At 32.9% G+C, this 27,859-nt stretch overlaps 1 protein-coding gene across 2 annotated transcripts; it reads right to left on the bottom strand.

Moving 5' to 3' along the window:
* Window positions 1-203: 203 nt before the first annotated feature.
* On the bottom strand, window positions 204-27,859 carry LOC143225075 (protein NCBP2AS2 homolog). 2 transcript variants are annotated; one of them, XM_076453795.1, is made up of 6 exons: window positions 27,609-27,859; window positions 27,346-27,429; window positions 20,445-20,478; window positions 12,792-12,864; window positions 3,570-3,688; window positions 204-796 (listed from the first exon to the last, which is right to left on the bottom strand). In XM_076453795.1, exons 2-6 carry the CDS (start codon window positions 27,366-27,368, stop codon window positions 746-748), a joined length of 300 nt encoding a protein of 99 aa, XP_076309910.1. In that variant the 5' UTR covers window positions 27,369-27,429; window positions 27,609-27,859; the 3' UTR covers window positions 204-745. The 2 variants fall into 2 exon arrangements, with proteins under 2 accessions (XP_076309910.1, XP_076309909.1); XM_076453794.1 differs by lacking the exon at window positions 27,609-27,859 and having other exon boundaries at window positions 27,346-27,555.

Genomic DNA, 27,859 nt, shown 5'->3' with positions numbered 1-27,859 from the left:
AACATAACTATTATGACTAATTGTTATCATCCATAATTCTGAACTACTGATTACAGGGAAGGGAAATGACTGACAGCACCTATCAACAACTCTTGAGCTACTCTATACCAATGAATAGTGGAATTCACCATCACATTTTAATACACAGTTGAAAGATCAAACAATTTCAGCACTGGGTTTCAATTCAGCAGCCTGCAGTTATCTTTTGTACTTTAGAGTTTTTATTTTGTTTACATTATTAACATATATTAACAACAATTTTTGCTAGCAGTTTTTATACAAGTGTATGGACTCCCTTAAATAGAAAAAATACATAACTTCTTGAGGAACTGTTTAATGGCTTGAAATATGTAAGTCTTCCAAATTAAAATGAATTATATTTATTGAAGAATAACACCAGGAAATACAATGCAATTGTATATTTGTCTTACATGTATCTAACTCATATCATATATTATTTACAAATTTATAGCTCTATTCCTTGTTGTCACCTGATAAAAAAAATAAGATCTTTCTGTATTATTTTTGATATTTTAATCAATATTCTTTCTTCATATATTTCATAAAGCTTTCACTTAGATGTAGTGATATATCATACACATTAATTCTTTATACAATATTACATTTCAAGATTTCCACAATTACTACAACATGCAGTACCCTGGACTTGAAAAAAATCCATATTCTAATTCTAAAGAAAACTATAATTCCTAAGCATATGCTACAAATTGCTAAAAGTTCACTATTATCTTTTTTGTCTTCTTTGGATCTCTTCATTCATTTGTTTCAGTCCTTTCTGTTATAAAAACAACAAAACATATCAAGCATATCACTTGTGAAACTTACTCAGTAGCACATCAAATAAGTTCTCCATCACATTACTGATTACAAATTTCAAGAACATTTAACAATATCCTGTCACTAACATTCTGGTTCTAAGACTTCTAAACAGTCACATTATTTACAGTTACATTTTCTTGTATTTTTTACATCAAGTATAAAATCTTTAAAAATTTATATAATGATTGAAAATAATTTCCAAAAGTTTTAACAGACTTTACATATTTTCAGGAGATATTTTAAACATTTATATGTTACTACTTAATTCTTTCAACTCAATAAACATACAATTTATGAAATTATATTTTATATAGTGCATATGTAAGAATTTGATATAATTACATAAAATAGTTTTTAAAGGTATTTTCACATCTTCACTGTTTTTAACCCTAATCATCATTTTTTATCAATACACAACCTAATTACTTTTAAGAAAACTGTTTTTTTTTTTTAACTTGTTCTAAGGCTTAAATCTAGAAATTCCTGAGAAAATTTGAAATGGCTGCAGAAGTGGAAATATTTCATTATATTATCAAATAATTTGGAAAAACTGTAGCTACTTTTCTGTAGAAAATTATTAAAGTCTGTGCACATCAAATCATTTGTGTTACAATGTAATCAGTTAAATACTAGGTGCACTGATTTAATACAGTATTGGATAAATACAGAAACATTAGGAACTGTTGTAAACTCAAAGTGTATGAAACACACATTGAAACTGTTTTGAAGATATTTGAAAAATGTTTAATCAGCATTATCCATAAACCTAATTAATGTTTTTGATTTTTGGTTTTAACTGATAAAGTACTCTTGATAAAAAATAAAATAAAATAAAATAAACATACCCACTTTCCAAAGTTCATGAAATTTAACTTTTTTCGTACTGATTTCTTTATAGTTTTTCAAAACTAATGATGGAATGTAAGCTTATTTTTTTGCATTATGATGCAAAATTAGTACGCTTGTTACAATTTTTAAAGAAAAGCTATAAAAACAGGGATTTTAAAGTATTAATATAAAACTGAAAATAAAGTCTTCAAAAAATTCTGATTTAAAAAAAAATTAACACCATAGAACAGAAATTTCATTAATGATGTGGTGTTTCTATATCCCCAAAGCTGAAACACTATAAATTATAATACTTCTTTTCAGGTAACTTTGGAGTTTAAGGTTTCAGTGATTTTTGTCAAGAGAGAAAATGGATGGTTGGTCATAAACTGCAGATTGAACTCCTATAAAGGTAAGTGTTAATTTGTAAAGGCAACATTGTATTTTCCTAAAAAAGGTATTTCAGATAGATATTCACCTATCTACAGAACAGATAGCTAGTACTTTATTTCACTGCCAAAAATTACGTGTGCAAACCTTTGAATGAAACTCCCACCCCCACATGAAAAATCATGTTCTGCAGTAGGTTATGATGCAAACAGCATTCAACTATACCCCTCCATCAGTAGGAGGTTAACAAATCTTATTCTCTGTGTATGGTACTCCTCTTGAGCATTTTGTGTATACCAAAAGGTAATTTTTTAACTTGACCCTGCAGTGTTCACTTGTGTTATTTTTTGCATCAATAATTATAAAGATTTTGCATTTATTAAATTTTCATATATTTATTGACATTCAAGTGTTATCTTTCTTTCTGAAGTTTTTTTTTAAAACTGATTACCCTAAAAAATTACCTGTCATATGGAGCTGGGTTAAATCTACTTAATTTATTATGACATATGATTTAATAATGAGGAAGGTTATTAGATAAATATATTAAAAATCAATCATCTTCAAACCTTATCTATTATCATAAAAAACAACAAAAAACCTATGATAATTACAAGATGAGCTGTCACTATCATTGTCACTATAGTTTATAATGTTGCATCTGGTATGGTGGGGAATTTTCAACTTTGGCTTTTCCTAGTACTTAACTATTTAGCTGCCTTGGGCACATAATCCCACTTTAAGAGCACTACAATCAACACACATGTATATGGAACATACTATATAACACTTGTTTCCGCTTTGAAAAACGATATATATTTGGAGTTTGGAACTTTGTACAACCACAAAAAGTAAAGATTTTAGTTTTAACTTTAAGATAAGCAATGGAATATTAAAATATGTATCCTGCTTTTTATCCTGTTTCTAGAAATAAATTTGGCACTGAGAGAGTGAGAACATTAGCCAGATGCTTAAAATTTAGAATAATATATTTATTTAAAAATTTTGGTTCACCATGGTTAAACAAAAATGAAGTATTATTTACATACACAAAATGTGTCTAAAGTAATCAGTTATAACTACACAGTAAAATGTTATACTCACATCATTACACCAACTATAAGACATTAGTTGGAAGTACAAAAAATAAAACAGCTTCATATATAGAAGGATTTGCCATTTCATTTTGGATTTTTTTTTCATACATTTTTTTTTTAATCCTTAAAATCATCATGGAAAATCTTAGGCTGCACATAATATTATCCACAAAAAATATTTGCAAACAACCATAATAAAATGTAGATACGCTACCAGAAAAAACTATTTTTTTGGCATATGTCTTAACACTTGGGATTTCTGATAAAACATTACCATTTTTACTATTTAGTGTAATAAATAGTAGGAGAAAAACAGAAAAATTATCCTATTATTGTCTGTTGAACTTTTAGCACATCACTTAAGATTTTGAAATACTAAACTGAGAGGATAAAAGGTATGCAAACATAACATACCTTGAGTTCTTCACTGAAACTTGTACCAAATGAAGAAACTTTCCTGCCAGTATGTTTTAACTTGTCTTCTATATGATATAAGGTGTCTGAATTTTTCAACTTCTCCATGCTTTCCTCACCTGTCAATATTTCAAATACAATCCATTCATAACAAGTCCCATCATACTTTGAATTTAAATTAATCTGAAACAAAATAAACAAGGAGTTCATAACCTGCCCTACCAATTAATATATCCTTAAATAGTTAAAAAAAAAACTATTAAGTTGTCAGTGTATTATTTTTAAAAAAACCTGTAGACACCAACTGAGTAAGAAAAAACTAGAAAAAATATAGACATAGCTTACTGATGCCTCCTTCCAGACAAAGTTCTATAATTTTTAAGGGAATTTTGGAGAAATAGAGAAATTTAACACAATATATGTGACTAAATGCAAGGGATATGTCATTCAAATTATTTTTGGATACAAGAAATTTGACAATTTTCAAACAGACTACATTACAGATCAGTCATTTCCCATATATTTAAAAGTGTATAAAATTTCATTTTTAAGAAGGTGGCATTTTGGATATACATAGAGCACCCAAAACTTTTTTGTCTTCAAATAAGGTGTATTTGCATAACTCCTTTATTTTCTTGTTTACAAAAATACACATCTAGAAGACATCAAAATAGAAAAGGTTTTATTTATAAAGGAATGAAGTATATAGACAATTATGACAAAATTATTTTACCACTCATGTTCCTGTTATTTTATTCACACACACACAGTAGCAAATTTACGCCTAAGAACAAAACTTAATAAAATGAATTTAGTAAAAGCTATGAGTAATATTAGATTAGATACATGCTGTATAAAATGAGTGATTAACATCATTATACACCAATGATACATCTAGTTCAAATTATGAGTTTATTATAGATTCAGTGAGTTTTAACTAAATCAATGAATACAAGATTTGTTTAAAATAAAACCATTTATGATACTTCTAACAGTTATAATGAACTATATTACATTAGCTGTGATATTTTAATAAAAAAACAATTAACACAGTTAAACTTGCAGCCTTCAGCAAATAACATGCATAAAAACAGCGATTATAACTTTGAATCTACGAGACTACATCTTTCAGAGACATGACATGAGTGAGACTTTGACTGCTCCAACTGCACTTTTCTGCATCTGTTGGTCAAGTTGTTATAAAAAATATTTTTATTTCAGATGGTTATGAAATGTGAGGTTAAGGTATAGTATGGGGTGTTGATGGTAGAACTTGCCCCATCATTTTTGATGTGTTATAAGCTAGTACCTTGATAATAATATTGTCATATAGCTAGATGTAACAAAATGGCATGAATTGACATATTATCATAAATTTACTTTCACTTCTATGTTCTTAGAATTACTGTTATATAATAAAATGCATCTCAACTGTCAGCACCTTCAGTTTAAACTATAAAAACAGCCCCAAACTTGACTCATTTAACAATGTATACCAATTTGGATAAAGTTAACAGCAGTACAGAAGGATACATGCCTCCCTCTTAAAAAGAAAACTTAAGTCTTAAGTTATGCCTATGACTAGAAGCTAACATCAAGCAATAAAACAGTGGTGAGTACAACTAAGCTCACATCAAAATGTGTCCAATGTATACAAATAACTCATGGAATTCACATCATTAAAAAACTTTTAAAACTTTTGACATACTTTAGACTAAATTTTACCTTATAACTTATACGACTGTTAATTTTGACTAAATTTGATTTGTCAGAGTGACAATGCAGCCACCAAATATGGCATAGCCTTTATGAATATCCACATTTTATTCTGTCAGACCATATGCAATGACAGTTAAATGAGATATATTCAGCCCAGAAAGTAAAGATAACCATATATCTTGACCAGAATTAAGTAAATTAGGCAATGTCTATCCACCACAAACAAAAATAAATTATTTTTACTCGTTTACTAGTTTCCTTTTATGCTATTATAAGCAAAAGTACAGGGTGTTCAGAAACTCACTGTGCACTTATATATTTATCAACAGACATGTTTCAATATAAAATACAGGAGGTAAATATAAATGACAGTTATAAACAATGTTGAAAGTGACCCCCATTGGCATCAATACAGACTTGGATCCTTCTTATTTTGTTTCTAAACACCGCTAGCAGTTGCTGGCTTGAAATAGACTGAATGAATGCTGTTATCACTGCTTTCAAGCTGCACAGTGACTTTCTGAACACCCTGTACTTGCCACCAGTGATGGAAAAAATTTAAGTTAATCTATCAATCAAAATTATTTCATGGACTTCAAAAAGGTTAATTATTTTGCATTCTTGGTTTCACTCAGAACCAAAGAACAGAGCTGCTCATACAACCCACTGTAAAAAGTAATTATTTAGCACTTCAGTCCTGTCAAGAGCCTCTTAACAATAATATAGTGGCAAATCTAAATTTTTATTTTTTAACTTACATCAGAAATTGAAACCTGTGGTTAATTTCTAACAACTTGGTAGAACATACTGCTTGAGTATTAAAATTTGGCATGAACATTATTCATGCCTGTTCTCCTTCCATTTCAAAAGTAAATGTTGAGCTTTGGCTGCATATAAAGCTTTTCAAATAGGAGACAAACAAGCACTCGAACAGACATCATGGTTTGCGTTATACATAAAATACTGTATATTACCACTAAAATTGTTGTATCAATGCAACCACACTTATGCATATATGCACATTTGTTTAAATCAGATAAAACTATTACCTCTACAGTCATCTTCTTACAAATAATTCAATGTACAGAAGTAATTATTTTTGAATGAGGCATGTTATAATTCAGATCAATGTGTAGATAATATGGCAGGTGGTAACATAAGCAATAAGGGAGATGCCATAAACATCATTACAAATGTGTGGTACAAACTAATAAGGGGTTTTACTAGCAAAATATTTTTGATTCTATACAGCATGATGCTGTGCTGTAGATATTTAACACTTCATAACACTCAGTAGGTCTACACACTGGTAAAACTTTTAAAATGAGCTATGTCTCCTTTTCAAGACCTTTTAAACATCAAGACCTGCAGATCGCTGTACAGGACAGGTTAGCTACGGCTCTGCCACTGCAAAATGACCTTCAGTATTCCACTGGAATCCGTGTGTTGACCCAAACAGTTCACTATTGTCTACATAAAGGATGTCTTAGGGCCAGACGGCCTGCAAGAGGTATTATTCTGACAGCACAACACCATGCAGCCAGGCTGGAGTTTGCTCATCAGCACCTGGACTGGGTACTTCATCAATGGGCCACTGTGCTGTGGACAAATGAGAACAGGTTCACCGTGTCTTGTGATGATGGATGTGTAAGAGTGTGGAAACCTCGAGGAAAGCAATTTTCCACCTGTAACATTGTGCAAGTCGATGCTTATGGAGAAAGTTCTGTAATGGTCTGGGTAGGCATATGCTTGGATGGTACAAGGACTTATTCATACTCGACAGGGGTGCTCTGAATGCACTATGATATAGAGACAAAATTATGAAACCCATTGTGAGGCCTTTTTCTGATGCTGTCAGCAATGGGTTCATTCTCATGCAGGTTAACGACCGAGCCCATGTCGCCAGACTGTGTATGGACTTCTTTGATGAGGAAGGAATAGAGACTTTTGAGTGGCCCGCCAGATCTCAAGATTTAAATCCAAATGAACATTGTTGGGATATGTTGTCGAAGCATGTTAGTGAATGCTAGCACCCTCCTCAGAATGTACAAGAACTCCGACAAGCCCTGATAAACGAACGGGATGCCATACTTCAAGATAACATTAACAGACTGATTTGAAGTGTGCCAAATCAGTGTTTGGAGTGTGTCACAGCCCATGGAGATCAAATTAGATATTGAATGTTTCAAACATTTCTTGAATAAATGCATGTAAACTGTTTAAAATCTTCTTTCACATGGGATATCAGTTTTGGTGATATTGGTCATTTTTAAAAATTTTATTTCTCAGTGTTTTATTGTTCATCACACATTAAAAAAATAGATACAGGTGGAACTGAAATGAGGTAAATTACCTAAAAAAATATTATCACATTTGGAACACTAAGATAAATTATGTAAGAAAATATACTTGTTCCTTTAATTTTTTTGAGCAGTTTATATTTCTGATAGATACTTACCACAGAACAACTAGATCCCTTATGGGTTTGCCTGTGAGATTTGCATGTCACTATTCTTGAGCTAACTCCTACTGAAGATTCATGGGTTAAACATGAAATGTGCTCATACATGAAATCATTATGTGACAATAGTTCCTCACAAAGAGGTTGACACGTTTTCTGCACACAGTAACTCCCTTAAGCACTTAACACTTGCAATAACTTCATTCTTAAATGAGGCAAGGAAAAAATGCATTGGAAGTGAGGAGATTTGGTGGGAATGTGTGCAGTGGTGATTATTTAACAGAAATATATTTTTAGATTAGGACGATGTTAACATCCAAGATACCTTACCTTCATACACAGAATGGGTTGAATCACATATTGAATTGATGGAGCAGCCAATGCAAATGAGCTCCCTTCAGAAAACACCCAAAGGGAAAGCTCTTGGAGTGTAACACTCAATGGCAGAAGTTCCATGTTGGCATATCTGTGGAAGACCACATCTTGTCTCAACCAGGGTATACTCTTCACTTGGAATATGATGAGGGAAGAAGCAAATAAACCTCAAGTGTTGCAGAGACAAGTAGAATAAGAACATTTGACCATCTGCACACAAGCCAATAAGAGTATTGTGGTTAGAATGAGATCAAGCTATACAGAGTGTGCTCACCAACTCTTTGAGGGAGACATGCTTTACACTGACAGTAATGTATTCTCCCTGTATTACACAGAATACAATCAAAGAGAAACTCTGAGGTCTGCTGCCCCAAGAGCTAGGAACTGTTTCTCATGTTATACTTCAAGAAAGGGAATGAGGCCCAGATAAGTGGCAAGATCTGCATTTGGTTCCAGATGCCTGTCAGAAATATATTTTACTAGAGACAGTGCAATAGATGACCACAAAACCCTATTTTAAAAAGCCAGCAAGTGATTGCCAAAGAAGCAAGCAGTAAGTTCCTTCATTCCAACTTTTTCCATGATAGTCCACAGAACAGTATGGTCTGGATCAAACAATCAAGTAATTCTGAAAACCATGAGATCATCTGTAGTGGTTTTTCAGAAAACTCAATCTCAACAGTTGACACTGGTAGAGCCAGGGATGATGAATTAAACACTTTCTGTTACCATTGGCCTGATGTCAATATTTGGAAGTAAGCATACCGTGGGAGGCAACTCTAGAAGAAGAGATAAGAAAGCATACTTACCCATCTCAAAGACAGTGAGTTGATTGGTGAATGGAGGGATGAAATCCTACTGGCGATAAAACAGCCACATGGTGAAAATAATGAGTAATGCCTGCTTGGAGTATTGGTAGTGTGCAAGGACTGATAAAAACAAGAAACAAGAAAATGAGATTGGTGATGAATCTGATGCCAAGAAATATGAAAAAGCTTGAAGATACAACATCTAGGGAATAATACACCAACTGATGAAGTTGATAAACCCATCTAGCAAGAATAGAAGGTGAGAGTTCCATGAATGAAGTTCTCAATGTCAAAACAGGCAATGACCTTAAAAATGAAAAAATTGTGTCAGGTAACATAGAAAATCCAAAATTGGACATAGGAGTTGATCTGGGTCTCAGAAAGTATAGAGATAAGAGACATAACAAGAAGTCTTAGGAAGAAAAGGTCCAGTCAAGCTGGAGGAGTAAATAAGTGCAATGTTATAGTGTAAGAGAAGCATTAAAAGCACATCTATCTGAATGACACTGACCACAAGAAGGAGAAGTAAGATGAATCTTTTGAGAGGTCAAAATTTCATGTTTTTTAGACCTAAACACAGCATAGTTACTAAGCTTGATAAATTATACTGAAATTCTATGTTATTGATGCAGTAATTTATGATTTGTTTGGTTATTCAAAGAGGTATATATAAAACCTAAAAAATAATTCATTTCACATCCTCCACATGGCAAATTTGATGATCCTTAGCAGCCTATGGCAGACAACAAACAAGCCTAATGTTTGTAACTGGAAGAGATAATTATTTTCTATAACAATTTATTTACTGTTCTGTTTTTTGAGAAAAAGAAATGAAACTTAAGAACTTATTTTAAATAGTAATAACACATATACATACATGATGTTTTATAACCAAAATTTGATTATATTCTATAGAATAATAGTTCACTAAGACACAGCCAAGACATTTCATTTTGTAAAAGCCAGTTTTATATTCTTGGATATGGTGACATAAATGCACGTGCTTCACATGATTGCAACTTTTCTCATGTTAGCCAGGCTCAGCTGAAAGGTCAACATAATAAAAAGGTTTGTTTGTTTATAATTAAGTACAGCAATACACAATGGGCTACCTGTGCTCCACCCATCATGGTTATTGAAACCTGGTTTTTAGTGGTGCAAGTCCACAGACATGCTGCTGTGCCACTAGGGGCTACAATAAAAATAGTAAATATATATAAAGGTATATAATGTTATGAGATGTAATCTACTTAGACTAAAAATTTGCATTTTCATGTTATAATTTCTAGTTATTCTGGAACAAAAGGCATAATTTATATTTATTTCCTAATTTTTATGGCAGTTTTAAGATTGATCAAATTGACCAAACCCATACAGAGATACAATAGTGAAAATAACAGATAAATTATAAAGTTTTTTCTTAAGAAGTGTTTAATAACTATCTGGACATTATTAAGATTTTGTATGTGAAATATGAAAATTTTCTGATGTATAAAAGTGTTTTTAGTTTTAAAATATTTGTATGTTGGATTGCCAAAATGACATCTTGTATATGAAAGCCTTGTAATTTTTACTGACAATCTGTGTATGCTTACTAGTTTAGAAGTTAGAGAATGAAAACTATAACAAGCACACAATGGTCAGTCTCTTCAGCTACGTCCATTGCAAGAGAGTTAAAGGAAAGACTGGTAAAAAGCAAGTAGCTATATGCTTAAAGTGATTGTGTGTGACAGCATGCAAAACCATATTGAGATCCCACTCAAGTATAGGAGTTAGTGAAGAATGAAGGACTAACAGTGTGAAGAAGACAGGAGAAGAAAACACTCTAAGATAACTGGAAAAATAGTAGATGAAGCCACCTAATAACCAGCAACTGTGGAAACCAATAAACCATAGTCAATCAACCAACTGAAAAATTGAGAAAGGTGTGTCACAGCATGACAGCCAAGAGGAAAGGAGTGGCAAATAGATCAACAACAAAAAAATCACCACTTCTACTGATGTACAGAAAATATGGAGGGATGACATAAATGGGATAAGAAGAAGGCACAAGCCCTAAGAGCAATGGATTGGACAATTCCTACATATGGTGATAAAGGGATGATACCCTTCGATGAAAAAGTGACCTCTGAGGTTGAAGTAATAAAGTGGGCAGAGGAAGAGGAGACTTAGATACCAATGAAAGAAGCAGAGAAAATCAGAGGCATCACCAAAAGGATCCAACAAGGAGTGTCAGAGAGGAGATAGGCATACAGAAAAAAGTGATACCACTACTGGCTGAAAGCACCAACAATCAGTTACAAAGGGTGAAGAAATGGGTACCAGAAGGAAAAATGCTCGGGGTTAAAAAAAGTGGCAAATGCATTCATGATGGTTGACATAATAAATGACCACAGAATTGTTAGAGTGGATCATGACCAACTTATCCACTAGAAGAGGTAAGATACAACAACATATCTAACAAACAGGGAATAATTTGAAGATATTTACGTGGAATGAACTCTTCTCCTGTGCCCAAATATAAGAAGTCATATTGTCATTAAGAGGTGTGTCCCAACCAAAGAGGGGAGTGTTGATGAAGAGATGAAGATCTGGTCACAGTGGCAGTAAGGAAATATCAAATTTGGTATTGGCACAGCCAAGCATCAAGATACTTCCTTTTGTTTTCTAGGAATTAAGGTTCACAATTGAAGATAATAGATCCACTGGAGGAGGCATCCAAAGGAAAAAGTGATTCAGGCAGATGCATAAGGGATATAGTTATTCTGTGGGAAAAGGTGAGGTATTGTCTCAGAATTTGTTATTCCAACAACAACAACAAAAAAGACTAATAATATCATAAAAACCTGCAAAAATTTAAAACACCATTGTTCTTGAACTATTAGCTTTGAGGAAAGCACAATGATCTAATTGTTAGTTGAAATAAAGTTTTTAGTTATTATTCACATATTAAAGGTTGTTGTTTTTAACTTTATTGTCAAAATAATTTTATTGTTTTCTAATAATTATGCCATACATAATTGTGAATATTTATAAAAATTACTTTTACAAATTGGCAAACATATATGTCAGAGCTCAACCACAAGTTATAACAAGTACAAAGACTAACTGTTGCAGTATATGTGCATAGTTAATTAGATAGATGTTCTTTGACATACATGTTTAATTTAAAAACACAACTGATAATTCATTCTCTTCAAAGAGAAGCTATGAATGGGTCTTGTTACATAATTATCATCAATATCATATTAAAGCAAGATCCTTATACAGAATTAAAAATTAATGATGTAATTAATATAGCTCATTTAATATTTCAATCTAACTACAAGCAGGGGTATGCAGTGTCATACACAAAAAATTTTAAAGCTTTGAATACATTGATACATCACTAATAGCAATATTTTAAGCCACAAGTTATTATCAACAGCTACAAGTTATTCAAATATATGCACCCACAGGTTGGAAATGCATTATAATAACAAGCCCTTCCTTTTTCAGGTCTGTTGAAAGCCTTCTCTTACACTTCACCCATTGCACATTTAAAAAAAAACAAAAAACTACAGCTCAAGCACTTAAATTATTTTTGCTCAATTACAAATTGAATATATTCAGTACATAATTATAACAAGATATAGAAAATTTCAATTTCAGATTTGCTTTAAACATGAAAGCTATGGGTTTATATTAGGAGCTTTGAGAAAACAAAAAAAATTAGGTTACTGAATATATTACATTTATCCATTGTATTTTTGCCAAAATTGATGATGTTAACTTTTAAAATCCATTTAACTTTCCTTATTTACCTTTCTAATGAAATGTTACTTAGAACTGCACTATAAACCACAAAAAAAAGTTTACCAAGGTATTTTCCTTTCATAAAAATATATGCAGTTAACTGTGCTGCTCTCCTTATGGGATAAGAATTGGCAAGCTAAAAGAAATAAAAACAATTTTGATTATGCATTTATATCAGTGTTACTAATATCTAAGACAATTCTTATTTTTATTATCATTCATTTTTTTAAAAATAACACTTTCACACACACAACTTAGTAAAACAAACACCAAGATGAATAATCTTATTGAATTGTTGATATATTTTAAAATTAAGAATTTTAAGCAACAAAAATTAAATTGCTAATTTAAAACTTAAAATAAGTAAATTTGATCTATATAAACAAAATATTGGTACTTTCTTTTAAAGAAGGTGAAAGCAATCTCTGTCAAACATCACTATTTTGTACGAAAAGTCATAAAAACCAATGAATGGAAACCACAACAGTCCATGTGTTTTTTTTCAAATACTTGCATATACAACTGACATCAAGTGTTTGTTTCTTTGTGTCAAAAAGATTCAGTAACTACTTTGATGTGCTGCTTTCTGTCAGAGAATTTTTTTTTCTGTTGGGAGTTCAATCACATAATTTCTTTTCTTAAAATTTATAACATTCAGAATATTCTTAAGTAAAGCACTTATAACTATGCACAACAAGAATAACACGAGCATACCCTTAATAGCAAGCAAGTGAACAGCTAAAATGTACTTACAGTTACTAGTTTTGTGTTTTAATTTATCAAAAGTGTCTCCTAAAGAAACATTACAAAACTCTAAAAACACCCTCAGAACTCTTTAGATTGTTTACCACAAGTACATAAAAATGTCACATTTGGTTACACACTTCTTATTATAACATTTTATGGTACACAAATAAGATTAAATCCAAACATAAGCAAATTTTAGTGCTATATGATACATTTAAATAATAGAAATTATTTTCAAAAAGAAAGATATATTTAACATTAAAAATATCAGAAGGCAACATAGAACAGAAAGAAATCAGACCATAATGGTAAATTTACATTTTCTATATTGAAAAATTTCTTTTTATAGGTACTTACCTATCTTTACTCATATAAATAGCTATTTTTTTTTCAGTGCTGCCTTCTATATGCTAAATGTATTTAATACATTTTATCTCCCTTACATTTGAATTGGCCTGTTCCAATGCATCTCTCATGCAAATCATCATGGGTCAGCCCTTCACCAATAAGAGTGCAACATACTCTCATAATTCATGCAACTTCCTCTTCAATTCTACCAAACCATCACTGAGTTTTGGCAGAAGATGGAAGCACCAGCTTTCAGTGGAGAGAAAGGGTGGGAAGTGTTAGGAGATAAGTACCAACTGGAAATCATTCTCAGTATTGGAAAATTATAACTTTCAATACAGTATAATAACTAGTAAGAATTCCACATTGAATAGGTGGACGGACAAGTGTGAAGGAAATAAAGAAGAATCCTTCAAAAGATTACATAGGACATACCCTAAAAGGAGATAGTCACATTCTAGGATCTGATGTGGGAAAATGCATCATTTCTGAATTAGTTATACTCTTTGTCCAATGTAAAAAAACGTCACACATATGGGAAGAAAATGGTGAAGCACATCCAAGTGAAAGAGAATTAAGGTCATATAGTGATCCAAACCATATAATACTTAGCAACTTTATCACATAAATCATAAAAGTGGGTAAATTAAAATGATGCATCCTAGGTAAGAGAAGCTAGGGCACTACAGACCAAAACCCAGGCTGCTGGGAACCAACATCCATATGAGGGTAGGAAAGAAAATCATACTGGTGGTAAGTCATCTACAATCCAAAACCCAGCTATCTGGTGGGGTTAAAAAACAAGATCACACTGTCTTTACTTCAAATTCAAGAGGCTGAAGGGAATCAAAATCCCTCAGATCTGGGAATGTAGCACATGTTAATATAAGAAACTGATAGCTTGTTCCAGAAACTCAACATCCCATATGGAAAAGATGTCTGCATAATGTAAACCATCTCTCTCAAAATCGAAATTAACTGAAACTGTCCCAAGCACATTATCATCCTGTGAATAATAAGCATTAGAGATTAATAGAAAGGGAAAAACTGTAATAATCTGCAAGTACCTCCACCGTGACCCACAACACTGATGGAGTAACAATAGTATAAGTGAAGGAGAAATACAGACATCTATAACGTGTGTGAAGACTTACATTGATTAGTTTAAATGCAAAACCCAGCCACTGAGAACCAACATCCATATGGGGGAAGGATGAGGGACCCTAATCAAAGGAATGAACTGCAATTTTCATGGTTCACTCCTATTTATACATTTCATAAAGACTGATATCATGTTATCTATACTAACAGACCACCACCTCCCTACTTTCAAGTAATGGTTGAATAACCATTGCTATATTATGTTTGCATTTAAAGTTATAAAAATCCTGATTCCCAGTTTGCCCATGAAGAAAAAAGGTCCATCTTTTAAAAATACTCAGGTTATAAAGTTTTTATTACACTGTGTTAAGACTTCCTGAACTTGCATGTTTTTCTGACATAAGGAACATAAACCCAATTCAGATAAGTATATTCTTTTATTTCCTAACATAGGCATTTTAGTGATTCAATGCTCAAGTACCAATATAAACACTTAACTTTTATTAATGGGCATACAGTCCTTTCAAAATCCATCAGCAGGGTGAGAACAAACAATGCCATAGCTATGACCACTTCTATTCCCAAATGTGTTGGATTTCTAATAATTCATTTTGGTAATAACAACTTGAAACAATCTAATATGACTGTTGAAGACTTTCTCAGTTTGTGAAAACACAATAACACACATCTTTAGCCTCAGACCACACATTAGACTGCCTGTCTCCAGTATTATCTATTAAACATGTGAACAGACATATCCTCTGATTGTAACACACAAAACAGTACACACAATAATTAAACAACTCAACAATAAAATTCAACATTTTAATGAATTAACAAAACACCAATGCAGAATTAACCCCCAACTTGCCTTAATTAACCACCAAAACCTAATATCATTCACTAATTTTCTCGCACAAGATGGATTTCACATTAACTTTTCTAGCATTTTTTACATTGACTGGCAACTTCAAGTACTTTATTTCCTGTAGTATTTTTTCACTCTTGTCTTTCTATTCTAAGTTACTCCAATCATGTTTTTAACTTTTAAAAGTTCTTCTACTACACCTAACTAAAAATCCATTCACTCTCTATACTCCTTCAAATTCTTTTTTAGGTTCTGCCAAGAGAATAAACACAAATCACACTTCCCTCAAAACATCAAATCAATATTAGTGTAAACACTGCATGTGCCACACTATAATCTTCATCAGTAAGTCAGTCTCTTGCAGAATTGCCTTCATTAGAATATAGTCCTTCACCTGTTAGCATCAACTCTATATGCAGATACTCTGAAGAAGGCAGCCAATCCCTCTTACTTCCCTTAAACTTCCTCAACATTTACTTCACGATTACAATGATGCCCTCACACCAATACATGTCAACACTCAATGTGAACAAATGGGTGAATTGCTCAACTATAGCTGAAAATAACTATTCCAAAACTCAGAAACTCACTGAGAAATGCACAAGTCATTGTCAACATGCTAAGTCACTAGTGCATAACATAAAGAACCAAGATGTACCTAAATCTCTCAAATTAAAAGCACCAATCAGAATAGGTGTGCATGATCAGAATTTCTGCAAGATTCCCAGTTTGTCTCTGAAGAAGAAATATCCACCTTTTGAATGTGCTCGGGTTATAGGAATTTTAATCACTTCGTATCAAGACTTCTTGAACCTACATGTTTTTCTGTTATCATGAATTTTGTTTGTATTTTGTTAACACATTCAGGAGGATGCCTCTATGGTTTACTACGCCAGTGTCTTGAAAGTGGAGAGAACTTTCAAACTCTAACAGAAGAAAACTGGAAGGAAAATGCAGTAGAGAGAGTGGAGGAATGACAATACCTGAGACAGTACAACAGGTGATCATGAAACCCTATTTTTAGAAATAGACCACACTTATTTGTGCAATACAAGGCATAACTAGGATTGATAGCTATCCCCTTCTGCTTTACCTATATAGTTCAAGGAGATGTAAAGTCTGGGATGAGCAAATATTTTGTTAAAATTAAATTTAGAAGATAAACTTACAATCAATCTTGTAAAGCACTTCATATCTGCAATGTGTGCTATGTGGCCATAATATACAAGTTGACATGGCCTTTTGGTGTGAATTTATCTGTTAAAGATGAAACACCAATGAAAAGTAAGGTGTTGAATTCAATGAAAAGATACTTGGAGCAGAATATTTGAGAAAGATGATAAAGAGGAATAAGCCAATTGAATTAAGAGCCAAACCCAAGTGGTGAATGTGGAAGGAGAAAAACTTCCAACCACAGATGGAAGTTATACAAGTATTATAACAGAGAAGAGCATGTACATAAAAATCTATCTGGGTCAGGTAGAGAATAAAATATAAAACAGAAGGAAAGGAAGGTAATTAAACAGAATAGTTATCCTCACAAGCTGTCAAACAGTCAGGGAGGGAAAACAATCCAGAGAAAGGAGATGGTACGTGGAAAAATAAAGAGTATGTGAAACATTAATGGCAAATAAACACTCCTGATGCTCAAAGGTAAATAGGAAAAGGAAGAAAGATATAAGGGAAAATGAAATGTAAAGCACTGGGAGAATGGTCCAAATGTAGGCAAAGGGAGGCAGTGCAAAACCACCTTAATATTCCAATCCAGAAGGGAAGCAAACTGTGTCAGACAATAAACCTGGAAGGAACACATCAACAGGTAAAGTGTAGAAAAGATAAATACCTACAGAATTACAAAAAACAAAAGATAAAGGTGTGTGGTAGAACTGCTTGAAAATTCAAGATCAAGGAAACATAAAACCTCAAATCCAAAAGCAAAGAAATCTACATGACAAAGAACAATGGGCAAATCAGGGCAAATGTAAAAGCCTGAAGAGAAGCTAACTATCAGAAGAAGTCATATTTCCTCACTAATGATCAGTCAGAGGAAAACCATGTATGATAATGGAGGACAGGAAGGTCCAGATGAAACACAGGTGACAGAGTGGTCAGAGGAAGAGGTAATGGAAGAGGAAAGCAGAGATGGAAAAGCTCCAAAATGGCCTGGATAGAACCAACAGGAGGACTGAATACGGAGTGTCAAAGATGATCAAAATCACCTGAAGAAAAATGAGAATGGAAGATAAGAAAAATGTATTGATCCAATCCTGGCTGAAAACATCAATAGTCAGAGGAAGACGATGAGACCAAACCTCAGGCAATTTATGGTTAAGAGATGTAGAAAAATCCTCAATTTGAGGAGCACCCCAATGAAGTCCCCAGTGGTTATCAAAGAAGGTCGAAACATTGTTCGCTCCTCAACAAAAAATTATTTTCTCAACCCAAACCAGTCATTTTTACATATAATAGGATAGAGACTACTTCATCAGAAAGATTTTTCTGGACAGGAATTTGATCTCCAACAAAAGTGAAAGCACCTGGAACATGACACTCAATATTATATTCTTGTGGAGGAGCCCAAAGAGAAGTTCCAACATATGAATGCATGCAAAGGGATTGAGAATAGGGTGCCAACCTGGTGATAGAGAAAATCAGATGATTTCTGGACAAATGGAAAAAAATGAACCAAAACAATGTACAGTGAGAAGCTATGAAATACTGATATGATAAGACCTATCCACCACAGACCAAAACCCTGAATCTTCCTGTTGATCAATTCACACCCCATCCCTGAAAGAATTCATCCAGGGAATGTGTAAATCCAGACAAGTAGGAGGAAGTGGGACACTCTCCGACATGTGAGTCATGTCTAACCACCAATGCTGATCATCAATAAGGGCAGGAGGAAGGGTAATAAGAGCCAACAAAGGATCCCTTGTGAGATTCCACTGGTTGTGAAGAGCCTATGAAGAAGCCCACATATGAACCTGACCTAAGGAAATGAGGGCTACTGTGGAAAATCACATCCCCAAAAGTGACAGAACCTCACAAGATGTAATAGAACTGAAAACCTATCTAACAAAGTTAAAGAGTGGACCTAACTGAGATGGGTGTTCTAAAAGAAAACATCCAAGTTGGCAAGATATTGGAAAGGTCACAGCAAGAACTTCTCCAGCTTTATTAACCAACCCACTACAGCCACCTCCAAAAACAGTTGATAAGAGTGACATGCAGACACCTGTACAGAATAAGCTAAAAGTAACCAGTCATCCAAAGAAAACGGAATCCTCAACCTGAAAGCACATAAATGATGAACAAATGTTCTGACTGCCCAACAAACATACAAGGCTGGATCAAGTCCAAAAGGCAGTGCAAAAAACAGATATACCACCCCATAGAAATGCATGAGTGACACAGTACCAGGATGTGAAAATAAGAATTTGCAACATTCCTCATGGCCATCAATAAACCTGGAGAAAACCCATCTAAAGGTGAGAAAGGACTCCAAGGTAAAAATGGAGCAGATTGAAAATTAGACTGAGACAAGACAAACCCAGTACAGGCCACCAGTCTTTGGTTTGTTGTGAGGGCAACAAACAGCCTGGAGAAAGATGATGAACTGGTGTAATGGTCTGTTGAGACAGAAAATCCTGTACAGCCTCAGATAGATGTTGGCTGGTGGCAGGATCTGAAGTAATAGAGAAGAAAAAGGGCACCTGAGTCAAAGGAAGTGGAGAAAGAAATACTAGGAAGAAAAAGGGAATAAAAGATAATATAAAAGACCAGGAAATTCAGTTAAATTAATAAAAGATTTCTTCAATGTAAAGAAAAAACAAAGAATGAAATTCCACTTCAGAAATTAAACTGTTAAAACCATAAAAACGATTCACATTAAGAGCACTAAAAGAAAAAAATATCTCAAATTTAGTAGAATTGAACAGAAGAAATCACATGCATGATGAGAGTATGTCACACTCATAATTGATGGAAGCTAAACCCATCCTTTCCATAAGAGACACTGGATTCAGTCAATTCCAATGGATAGAAGATAAAAGGCTTGTAGCATGAATAAAAAAAACCTTTTGCATACAAATAGCAGCACTGAACAAGAATAGCTATTTATATAAGTGGAAGTAATGTACTGAATCAGGATTAATCTCCTGTCTTATTTAAAACAGATGAGAGAATTTCACATACACAATAACAATAAACATCACAGTTCAATAGAATGTACATAACAAATTACATATATTAATTTTAACTTGCTAATATGAGTAAATTAAGAATGAAAAATAATTTAAACTGTTTTTCATTTTCACATTCAGTATATATTGAGTAAACTTTCAACTCTTCAAGTTGGTAAATAATAATAAACTTATTATTTTTGTTTCTTTTTAAAATGAAGCTGCACAAATACTAACCTAGAGATATTTATTGTATCCACCAGAGGTAATGAACTCAGATTTTTAATGTTAAAAGCACTTAAACCTACTGCCAAGCCATGTGGAGGAAGAAAGGGTATTGTGCAATTATATGTAAAAGGTAAAGTTTTGTTAAAAGTGAAAAAATACACACAACAGTCTTCAATGTAAAACTGTTTGTACAACAAAACATTGTTCATTAAGGAAAAATATTCTAAATATAGATCTCACCTGTTCAATCAAGTACTCATTGTTAACCAGGTAACTAAAAATAAAGACAAAAATATTATTCACAACTTACACACTGAGTGCTATTAAAACAAAATAATTACAGTGAAAGTACTTCTAAGAACATGTAGACTGATACCTTTGCTTTTTCTTGTTTCACATTTTTACTTTAATAAAATGAGATCTAATTAAGTTGCAAGGAAGGTAGGTATTACACATTAACATTTTCAAATCAAACTTATAAAAGTAAGAGATAGAAACATTTGAGGTTTGGTTTGTAAATAGACTTTTTACTTCATAAAATAAGGATAGTGAATTATTAAAACAAACTTTATAATCTATGGTTTTAACCTCACTATTTTTCCACCATGGTCCATGCTGGGAGGAAATTGTCAGAAATAACAAACACCCACTTCACTTACTATTGCTTTCTACATATAGGAAACAATGAAAATGCAGCAAATATGAATGGCATATTGAACACTGCTCACAAGCATATGTAATGGCAGGAAAATGAAATAGAAAACCTTTCAAAAATAATATTCAATGAAACTGTTTACAGTTTGTAGTTGTCAACTGCTTCATATATCAGTGTACATGCATTAAGGTAACAGATATTGTTTTAAACTGTTTTTAGTTAGTTACTATGATTATCTTTGCATTGCTTTATATTAGACATTCCACAGCATCAAGCATTCTTCCCAGTTTCTTATGAATTGAGGAATGGACAGTTTTAAAAACATCCAACTGACAAAGTGATGGTTTTATAGCATAGCACACTAGAAATGTGAACACCAACAACTGAGTTTAATGCAGTTACTCTCATTTTGTTAACTGAAATTTAAAAAAAAAATAATTAAAATCCTGTTCTATCAAAACTACAGACCAGCTTATTTTATTTCAAAAGGAACAATAAACTGTCTACAGTCAGTATGAATTTCTTAGGGTCAGTTAGATGATCAGAAAAATACATTTTTATTTGGCCTTATGTAGCTAGTTTAGTCAGAAGCAGACTATATAACATTCATGCAAGAAACTAGAATAGTAATACTGCAAAGTCCTAACTGATTAATAATAAGCAGTTTGGATTTTTTGTGTTTTTTTTTCCATAGTAGCAAAGACAAGCTAGCCATGTAAGTATAAATTTCAATACATTTTTTATTTAGATCATATAGAAGTAGCAGATACATAGTAATAGGTAAACAAATCTCAAGTTAGGACAACCACATTTCCATGAAGTTGGTTTTAGATACAGAAAACTACATTTTGAAAGCCAGATGTGTAAAAATAAAAATAACACATCATTTGTGGCATTTTATATGCACACATAACAATTAAGTAACATTTGGTTTCTAAAACCCTGTCTAATTAAGATGGTTCAAGGATCTGAATACAATGTGATTAAAACAGCTTGTCTCAATAAAAGACAACTTCAGTAGACATGAAAAGTAAAACATGACTCTTGGGATTAGTGGGAGTTCATTCAGGTGAAGTAATACCTTGCATAGAATTTACATGTCCATATTATTAATATAAACACTTAAACTAAATCATTTTTTATAAATAATTCATTTTATTTTAAATAACACAAGTGTAATAAAACATCAATTTATTTCTACTGATGCTTCAATTACACAGGCCTGCAAATTTAAATTTCATAAAAGTTTTGTTTTTAATAATAGATTTTTTATAATTCAGTGATGTAGATTTCGAAAATAACTTTAATTTTTTCTGTCGCATAAGAATTTTTTAAAAATAAAAAAACTCTTACTTGGATCAAATTATTATTACGTTTAAATCAATAAGACTCTTACATTGCAACTGGTCTAGAGATATCTACAGCCAGTGATTGTAAACATCTGAAACACAACAAAATGTGACCTGATTTCAGTGAAAATTATTCATTTATGTAAAAGCACATACTGTGGAGAAAAAGGAATTACTATAGAAGATGTAAAAAAATTTGAAGACAACAAAACCATCACAGGCCTGGATTATTGGTTTGTATTTCTCAATAACAAAGCTGTAAGTGCATTAAAACACAGTACATTGAGTGTGCCAGAATGGGTCATTATCATGCCAATGGGAGACTCTGTAGATTGAAAAACAAGCTGTAGAAAGAAGAGACATTTAAAAACATATAGTAAGTTCATTTCCATTATTTGAAAAGGTAGCCATGTGTAGTGAGTGTCTTACCTATGATTTGGCAACTTAAATTTTATCAATATGCAACTGTGTTAAAATAAACCTCCTTATCAATAAATAACAGCTGTTTAATGATCAGAAACTGGGCAGGTTTAAGGACAGTTAAAGGATATGTTATCCATCATTTTAGAATGTTATGTATATGAGAGAAAGGGTATCATTTCAAAATGCACCATACAAAAGATTAAATAACCAAATTGCATGAACAGTCTGAAAGACTATCTCATCTTGATTAATCTAAAAAAACAGTTATTATCCAGCACAAACATCAGTCCATCATCCAAATCAAACACATATGATGTATTTATGTTGCAGTATAATGAAATCAGTACTTTTAAGTGCATTGCATTTAATCTTTATTTCATTCTCATGAACTCAGGTGTCCCAAAACACACAATATTATTCTGCAATAGATATTTTATCATATCTCCTGTTATTAAATAGAACCTTTTCCAGTACTTTAGAAGAAAAAAATCAGTGTTATCTGAATATACCACAGAATTATATGAAGCTCAAGCCACTAAGGTAGTGTTTTATTATTAGTAATAGAAATAATAATTTTAGAATGTATTTATATGTATACTGATGAAAGTGAAAAGTCAATAAAATCTCCAGTTATGTCTCACTTAGAATACTGTGTATAGTTATGGCCACTTCTTCTAAAAAATTACAATGACTTACAGGAGAGAGTTACCACATTAACTTCAGGTTTGCTGAGGCTGTCATATGAGAATACGTTGAAATCTTGACATGTTTTCATTGGAAAGATGAAAGGCTCAGGAGAATAACAGAAGTTTGAGGTTGTTAAAGAATCAGAATTCATATGTGTATAATAATATTTTCAACAAAAAAGCTGCAGACAAAAAGGTTAGAAGATACATGTTTAACATATGAAAAACTCAGACATGACTTCAGTGAAGACTTTCCCTTTCCTAAAGTAACAGAATGTTGCTTTATGGAATAGTTTTCCTTTAAGTGTGGTAAATGCTACAATACTGAATGGGTTGAAAGGAGATTGGAAGAGTGTTTTACAAACTGGAGTTGGATATAAGACAGTGGTTCTTAACCTGGGTTCAATTGAACCTTAGGGGTTTGGCGAGTCAGTCTCAGGGGTTCAGCAGAGGTCAAGACACACACACTGTGTGTGTGTCCATTCCATTAACCCCATTCGTATGATTTGTGATGTCATGCTCCACTTCACCATCATTGGCTGTGGCTGATCACGTCACATCACCTGGCCTTAATATCTGTGCTGCAGGGAACTTTGTGTGCTTAGCAGTCGACTTGCGACTGTAGTAATGGTGTGTCATTTGTGATTTTTTTCCTAATCTTTCAATCTCTTCATTCTAACTATGTCGAGCAAAAACAGAAAGAGGGTCAGACAAATACGTACAATATGGATTCACGTGTGTAATGGAACATGATGGAAGTCAGCGTCCTCAATGCATGATTTGCAATGCCAAGTTGAGCAATTCTATCTAGCACCGGCAAAACCAAGAGAACACTCCCTAAAGCTGCATGGAGATGGGAAATACAAGAACACAATGCTTGCTGAATTTAAAGTAAAGAGAGCCAGGTTCGATGAAAAGGCTACTTTGCCTGTTCACGTCTTTGTACCCATCGACAAACCGATCCTCACAGCATCGTACGAAGTTGCTTACTTGATCGCAAAGCAGGGCAAATCACCCACCATTGGTGAAGCACTCGTAAAACCAGCTGCATTGAATATGGTGAACAACATGCTGGGAAAAGCTGCTGGAAATAAGTTATCCCAAATTCCTCTTTCAAATGACACCATCAGCAGCAGAATAGATGACATGAGCAATGACATTTTGGTTCAGGTAGTTGCAGATCTGATTTCAATCCCAGCAAAATTCAGCCTTCAACTCGACGATACCACCGACATTTCCAATCTAAGCCAGCTTGTTATATTCGTGCTATATGTGAAGAACGATGAGATAAAAGAAGATATTTATTTTGCAAGCCTCTTACAACAACAACTAAGGCAGCTGACGTGAAGAAACTTGTGGATGACTTCTTCAGAGACAACGATCTTTCATGGGATATGGTTTCTGCAGTTTGTTCAGACGGAGCTCCAGTCATGCTGGGACAAAACTCTGCTTTTGGTGTGCTGGTGAAAGCCAATGCACCACACATCATTGTAACACATTGTGTTCTGCACAGGCATGTGTTGGCAACAAAAATTTTGCCTTCAAAACTGGCAGAAGTATTAAAAATTGTAGTGGAATGTGTGGACTCTGTGCAAAATAGTGCCCTGAAGCACCACGTCTTCAAAGAGTTGTGTAATGAAATGGGCTCTGAATTCGAGGTACTTCTGTACCATTCTAACATTCGGTGGTTATCCCGGGGAAAGGTGCTGAATTGTGTTTTTGCCATGCATGTGCAATTAGCCCTGTTTTTGTGAGAGCACCAACATTGTCATGCAGATTGCTTCAAAAAATCTGAGTTCATTCTCATTTTGGCATACATGGCTGATATCTTCAATGCTCTCAATCAACAGATGCAGGGCAGTGGAGTCAACATCACCTGAGCAGAAGAAAACCTGAAAGCTTTTCCAAAAAAGCTACCGTTATGGAAACGACGAACAGAGAATGATAACTTCGCAAACTTCCCCTGCTGGATGACTGTGTAAGTAAGATCAAAGATGTGTCTGAAATCGGAGACATTTCTGTACCCGGGGAACTGAAGCAAGCAATTGTCATGCACTTAGATAAGCTCACAAAGTCTCTCGACAGATACTTCCCCACCAGAGAGTCATATCCAGCATGGGTGAGACAGCCGTTCACGTTTAGTGTTGCGACAGCAGATGTCAATGATGAATACCTCGACAAAACCATTGAACTTCAGCAAAGCCAGGTTCAATAGCAACCTTTCAGATCAACAACGCTCTCAAAGTTTTGGTGTCACCAAATCATAGCATACGCTCTTATTGCTAAAAAAGCCCTTGAGATACTCATACCGTTTGTTACAATGTATCTTTGGGAGCAATCCTTTTCGAGGATGATAGATATAAAAACAAAGAAAAGGAACAGACTTTGTTGTGAAAATGATATGAGAGTGGCACTTGCCAAGGTGAAGCTGCACATTTCTGAATTTGTCTCTGAAAGGCAACAGCAAAAGTCGCATTGATTTGCAGTAAATATTCATTGAGTTATGTTTTTGTTTTTGTGTGAAATTCATGTTTTGTTGGTTTTGTTCTTTTAACACAGTGATATTGTGTGCAACTGATGCATGGTTCATTTTGTGCACTAATAAAATATCTACTTATGTTTTGAATTTGAAAATATCATTTTTCCAATTATGAAGGATTCAGTGAATGCAAGTACAAAACTTCCAGGGTTCAGTACCTCCAACAAGGATAAGAACCACTGATATAAGAAAAGGTTTCCAAAATTCAGTTTAAAGAAGGGCTGTAATAAGAAATGGGGTAAAGTATATGGGCCAAAGGTACCTCATTATTGCTTAAAAATGAAAACATTTTACACTAGGATAAAAAATTATTGCAACTGTATTTCATTGAAACATCTCACATGTAATTAAATTTAAAATTATTTTCAGTGCATATAACTTTAAGACACCAAAAGGTTGATAAAAACTGTTCAAAAGCAAATCTTAAAAAAAATTTCTATACCATTTTGTATAGGTGCAAATACTTACACAGCACAGAAAGTTGCACTTAACTGAATGTTCATGGAGTCAGTCAGTAGATCAATCCCATAATGAAGATGTAATGTTGTCTATAATTCAGAATTTATGAAGTTTATTTTTATGAAATGGAACAAGCTTTTTTTTTGCAGTACAAATCTGTTTTACATAAAAAAATCAGACATGTTTAGGAAATGCTGATACTGGTCTGACTCGCACTCTGATAAGCTGAAATACAAGGTGATATTCATGTGAAGAATACTTTTGTCTGTCATAAGGTTTGCAATTTGCATTTGAATAACTTCTACAATGTTCCAACTGTATATAAACATATTATTGAAGTATTTTTATATATTTATCTGTTTTAACAATAGTAACAGGAGATTGTAAAATGTTGGGTAACATGATATGTTGATAATTAATCCTCCAATGCATAATAACATGTTGAATGGCATTCTGTATGTTTGTTTGTTTAGAATTAGGCTGGGCAATGCATGAGGCTGGGGATTTTTTGATTCCCACTCATGCACATAAGGTTAATTGTTAAAGTTGCTACAATATGGTAGATTAATTCCCATATCCACAAACAAAATGAAAATTTTAAACTTGGGGTATTGAACATATACAAATTGAAGACCTTGTATAATGTACATATTATGTTTTCAATGGCTGGGAATATGGTACATCTTCCACACTCCAGTTCTTGAGTTCCTCTTATACCAATAGACTAGAATTTCTAATAGTATCACTAATATAACTTTTAAATTTTAAGTACAACTACTTCAAAATACTGTGATTTGTTTCAAGTTAACATTTCAAAGTGTACCAATAACAGACTCAATTAGGCTGAAAGTTAATATTTAACAGTGAGTTGCTAACATTCGCAATATAACTAAAACTAGTGGTAAAACTACCAAAAGAGAAATAGTAATAATTAATGTCAAATAATAAAATATAGTAATATTAATGTATTATAACAAATATAATGAAGTAATGCTCATCTTCGTAACAAATCATTAAAAGTAATACTTACCGAAACAATGCTCTTAACACCATTTCTCCATTTGCTGTGTTACATACAACACGGTAGTACTTCAGTATTAAATCTTTCCCAAAACTGTAATTAAAATCCAACAATTTTTGTTTGGTTAACGTATCCGCTAAACATTAGATGTAACTAACCTATAAGAATAATACTGCCCTCTAAAAACTTCAATAATCATTTTCTAAAAGCTGTTTTTATTTTACTTATTTTAATTAATTTTTGTACTTATAAAATGTCGTTAGATAACATACATATAAAGATGTAATAAATAAATGGACAAGAGATTCGCTAAATGAAATATCTTTCATGAACAGAGCACTATTAAGGCAAAAGTATTCAGAAAACCAATTAGTAAATTCCTTGTATACGAGTACAGATCGCTAGACTTGGTTGTTGTTTGTTATTTTGAATTAAGCACAAAGCTACACAATGGGCTATCTGTGCTCTGCCCACCACAGGTATCAAAACCCGGTTTTCAGCGTTGTAATTTCCGCAGACATAC

This window comes from Tachypleus tridentatus, chromosome 9 (genome assembly GCF_004210375.1).
Source record: "Tachypleus tridentatus isolate NWPU-2018 chromosome 9, ASM421037v1, whole genome shotgun sequence".
NCBI lineage: Eukaryota > Metazoa > Arthropoda > Merostomata > Xiphosura > Limulidae > Tachypleus > Tachypleus tridentatus.
Note: the sequence above shows the minus strand (reverse complement) of the source record. Positions and strands in the feature narration are given on the sequence as shown.

What these genes read in the sequence shown, in the direction of transcription:
- LOC143225075 (XM_076453795.1), bottom strand. Translation starts at nt 27,368, where the DNA reads ATGGTGTTAAGAGCATTGTTTCG. An exon ending in GTGTTAAGAGCATTGTTTCG is followed by an intron (nt 20,479 to 27,345) that starts GTAAGTATTACT and finishes CTTTATTTTTAG; the next exon opens with TTACCTGGTTAACAATGAGT. An exon ending in GTTTCAGTGAAGAACTCAAG is followed by an intron (nt 797 to 3,569) that starts GTATGTTATGTT and finishes TTTTTATAACAG; the next exon opens with AAAGGACTGAAACAAATGAA.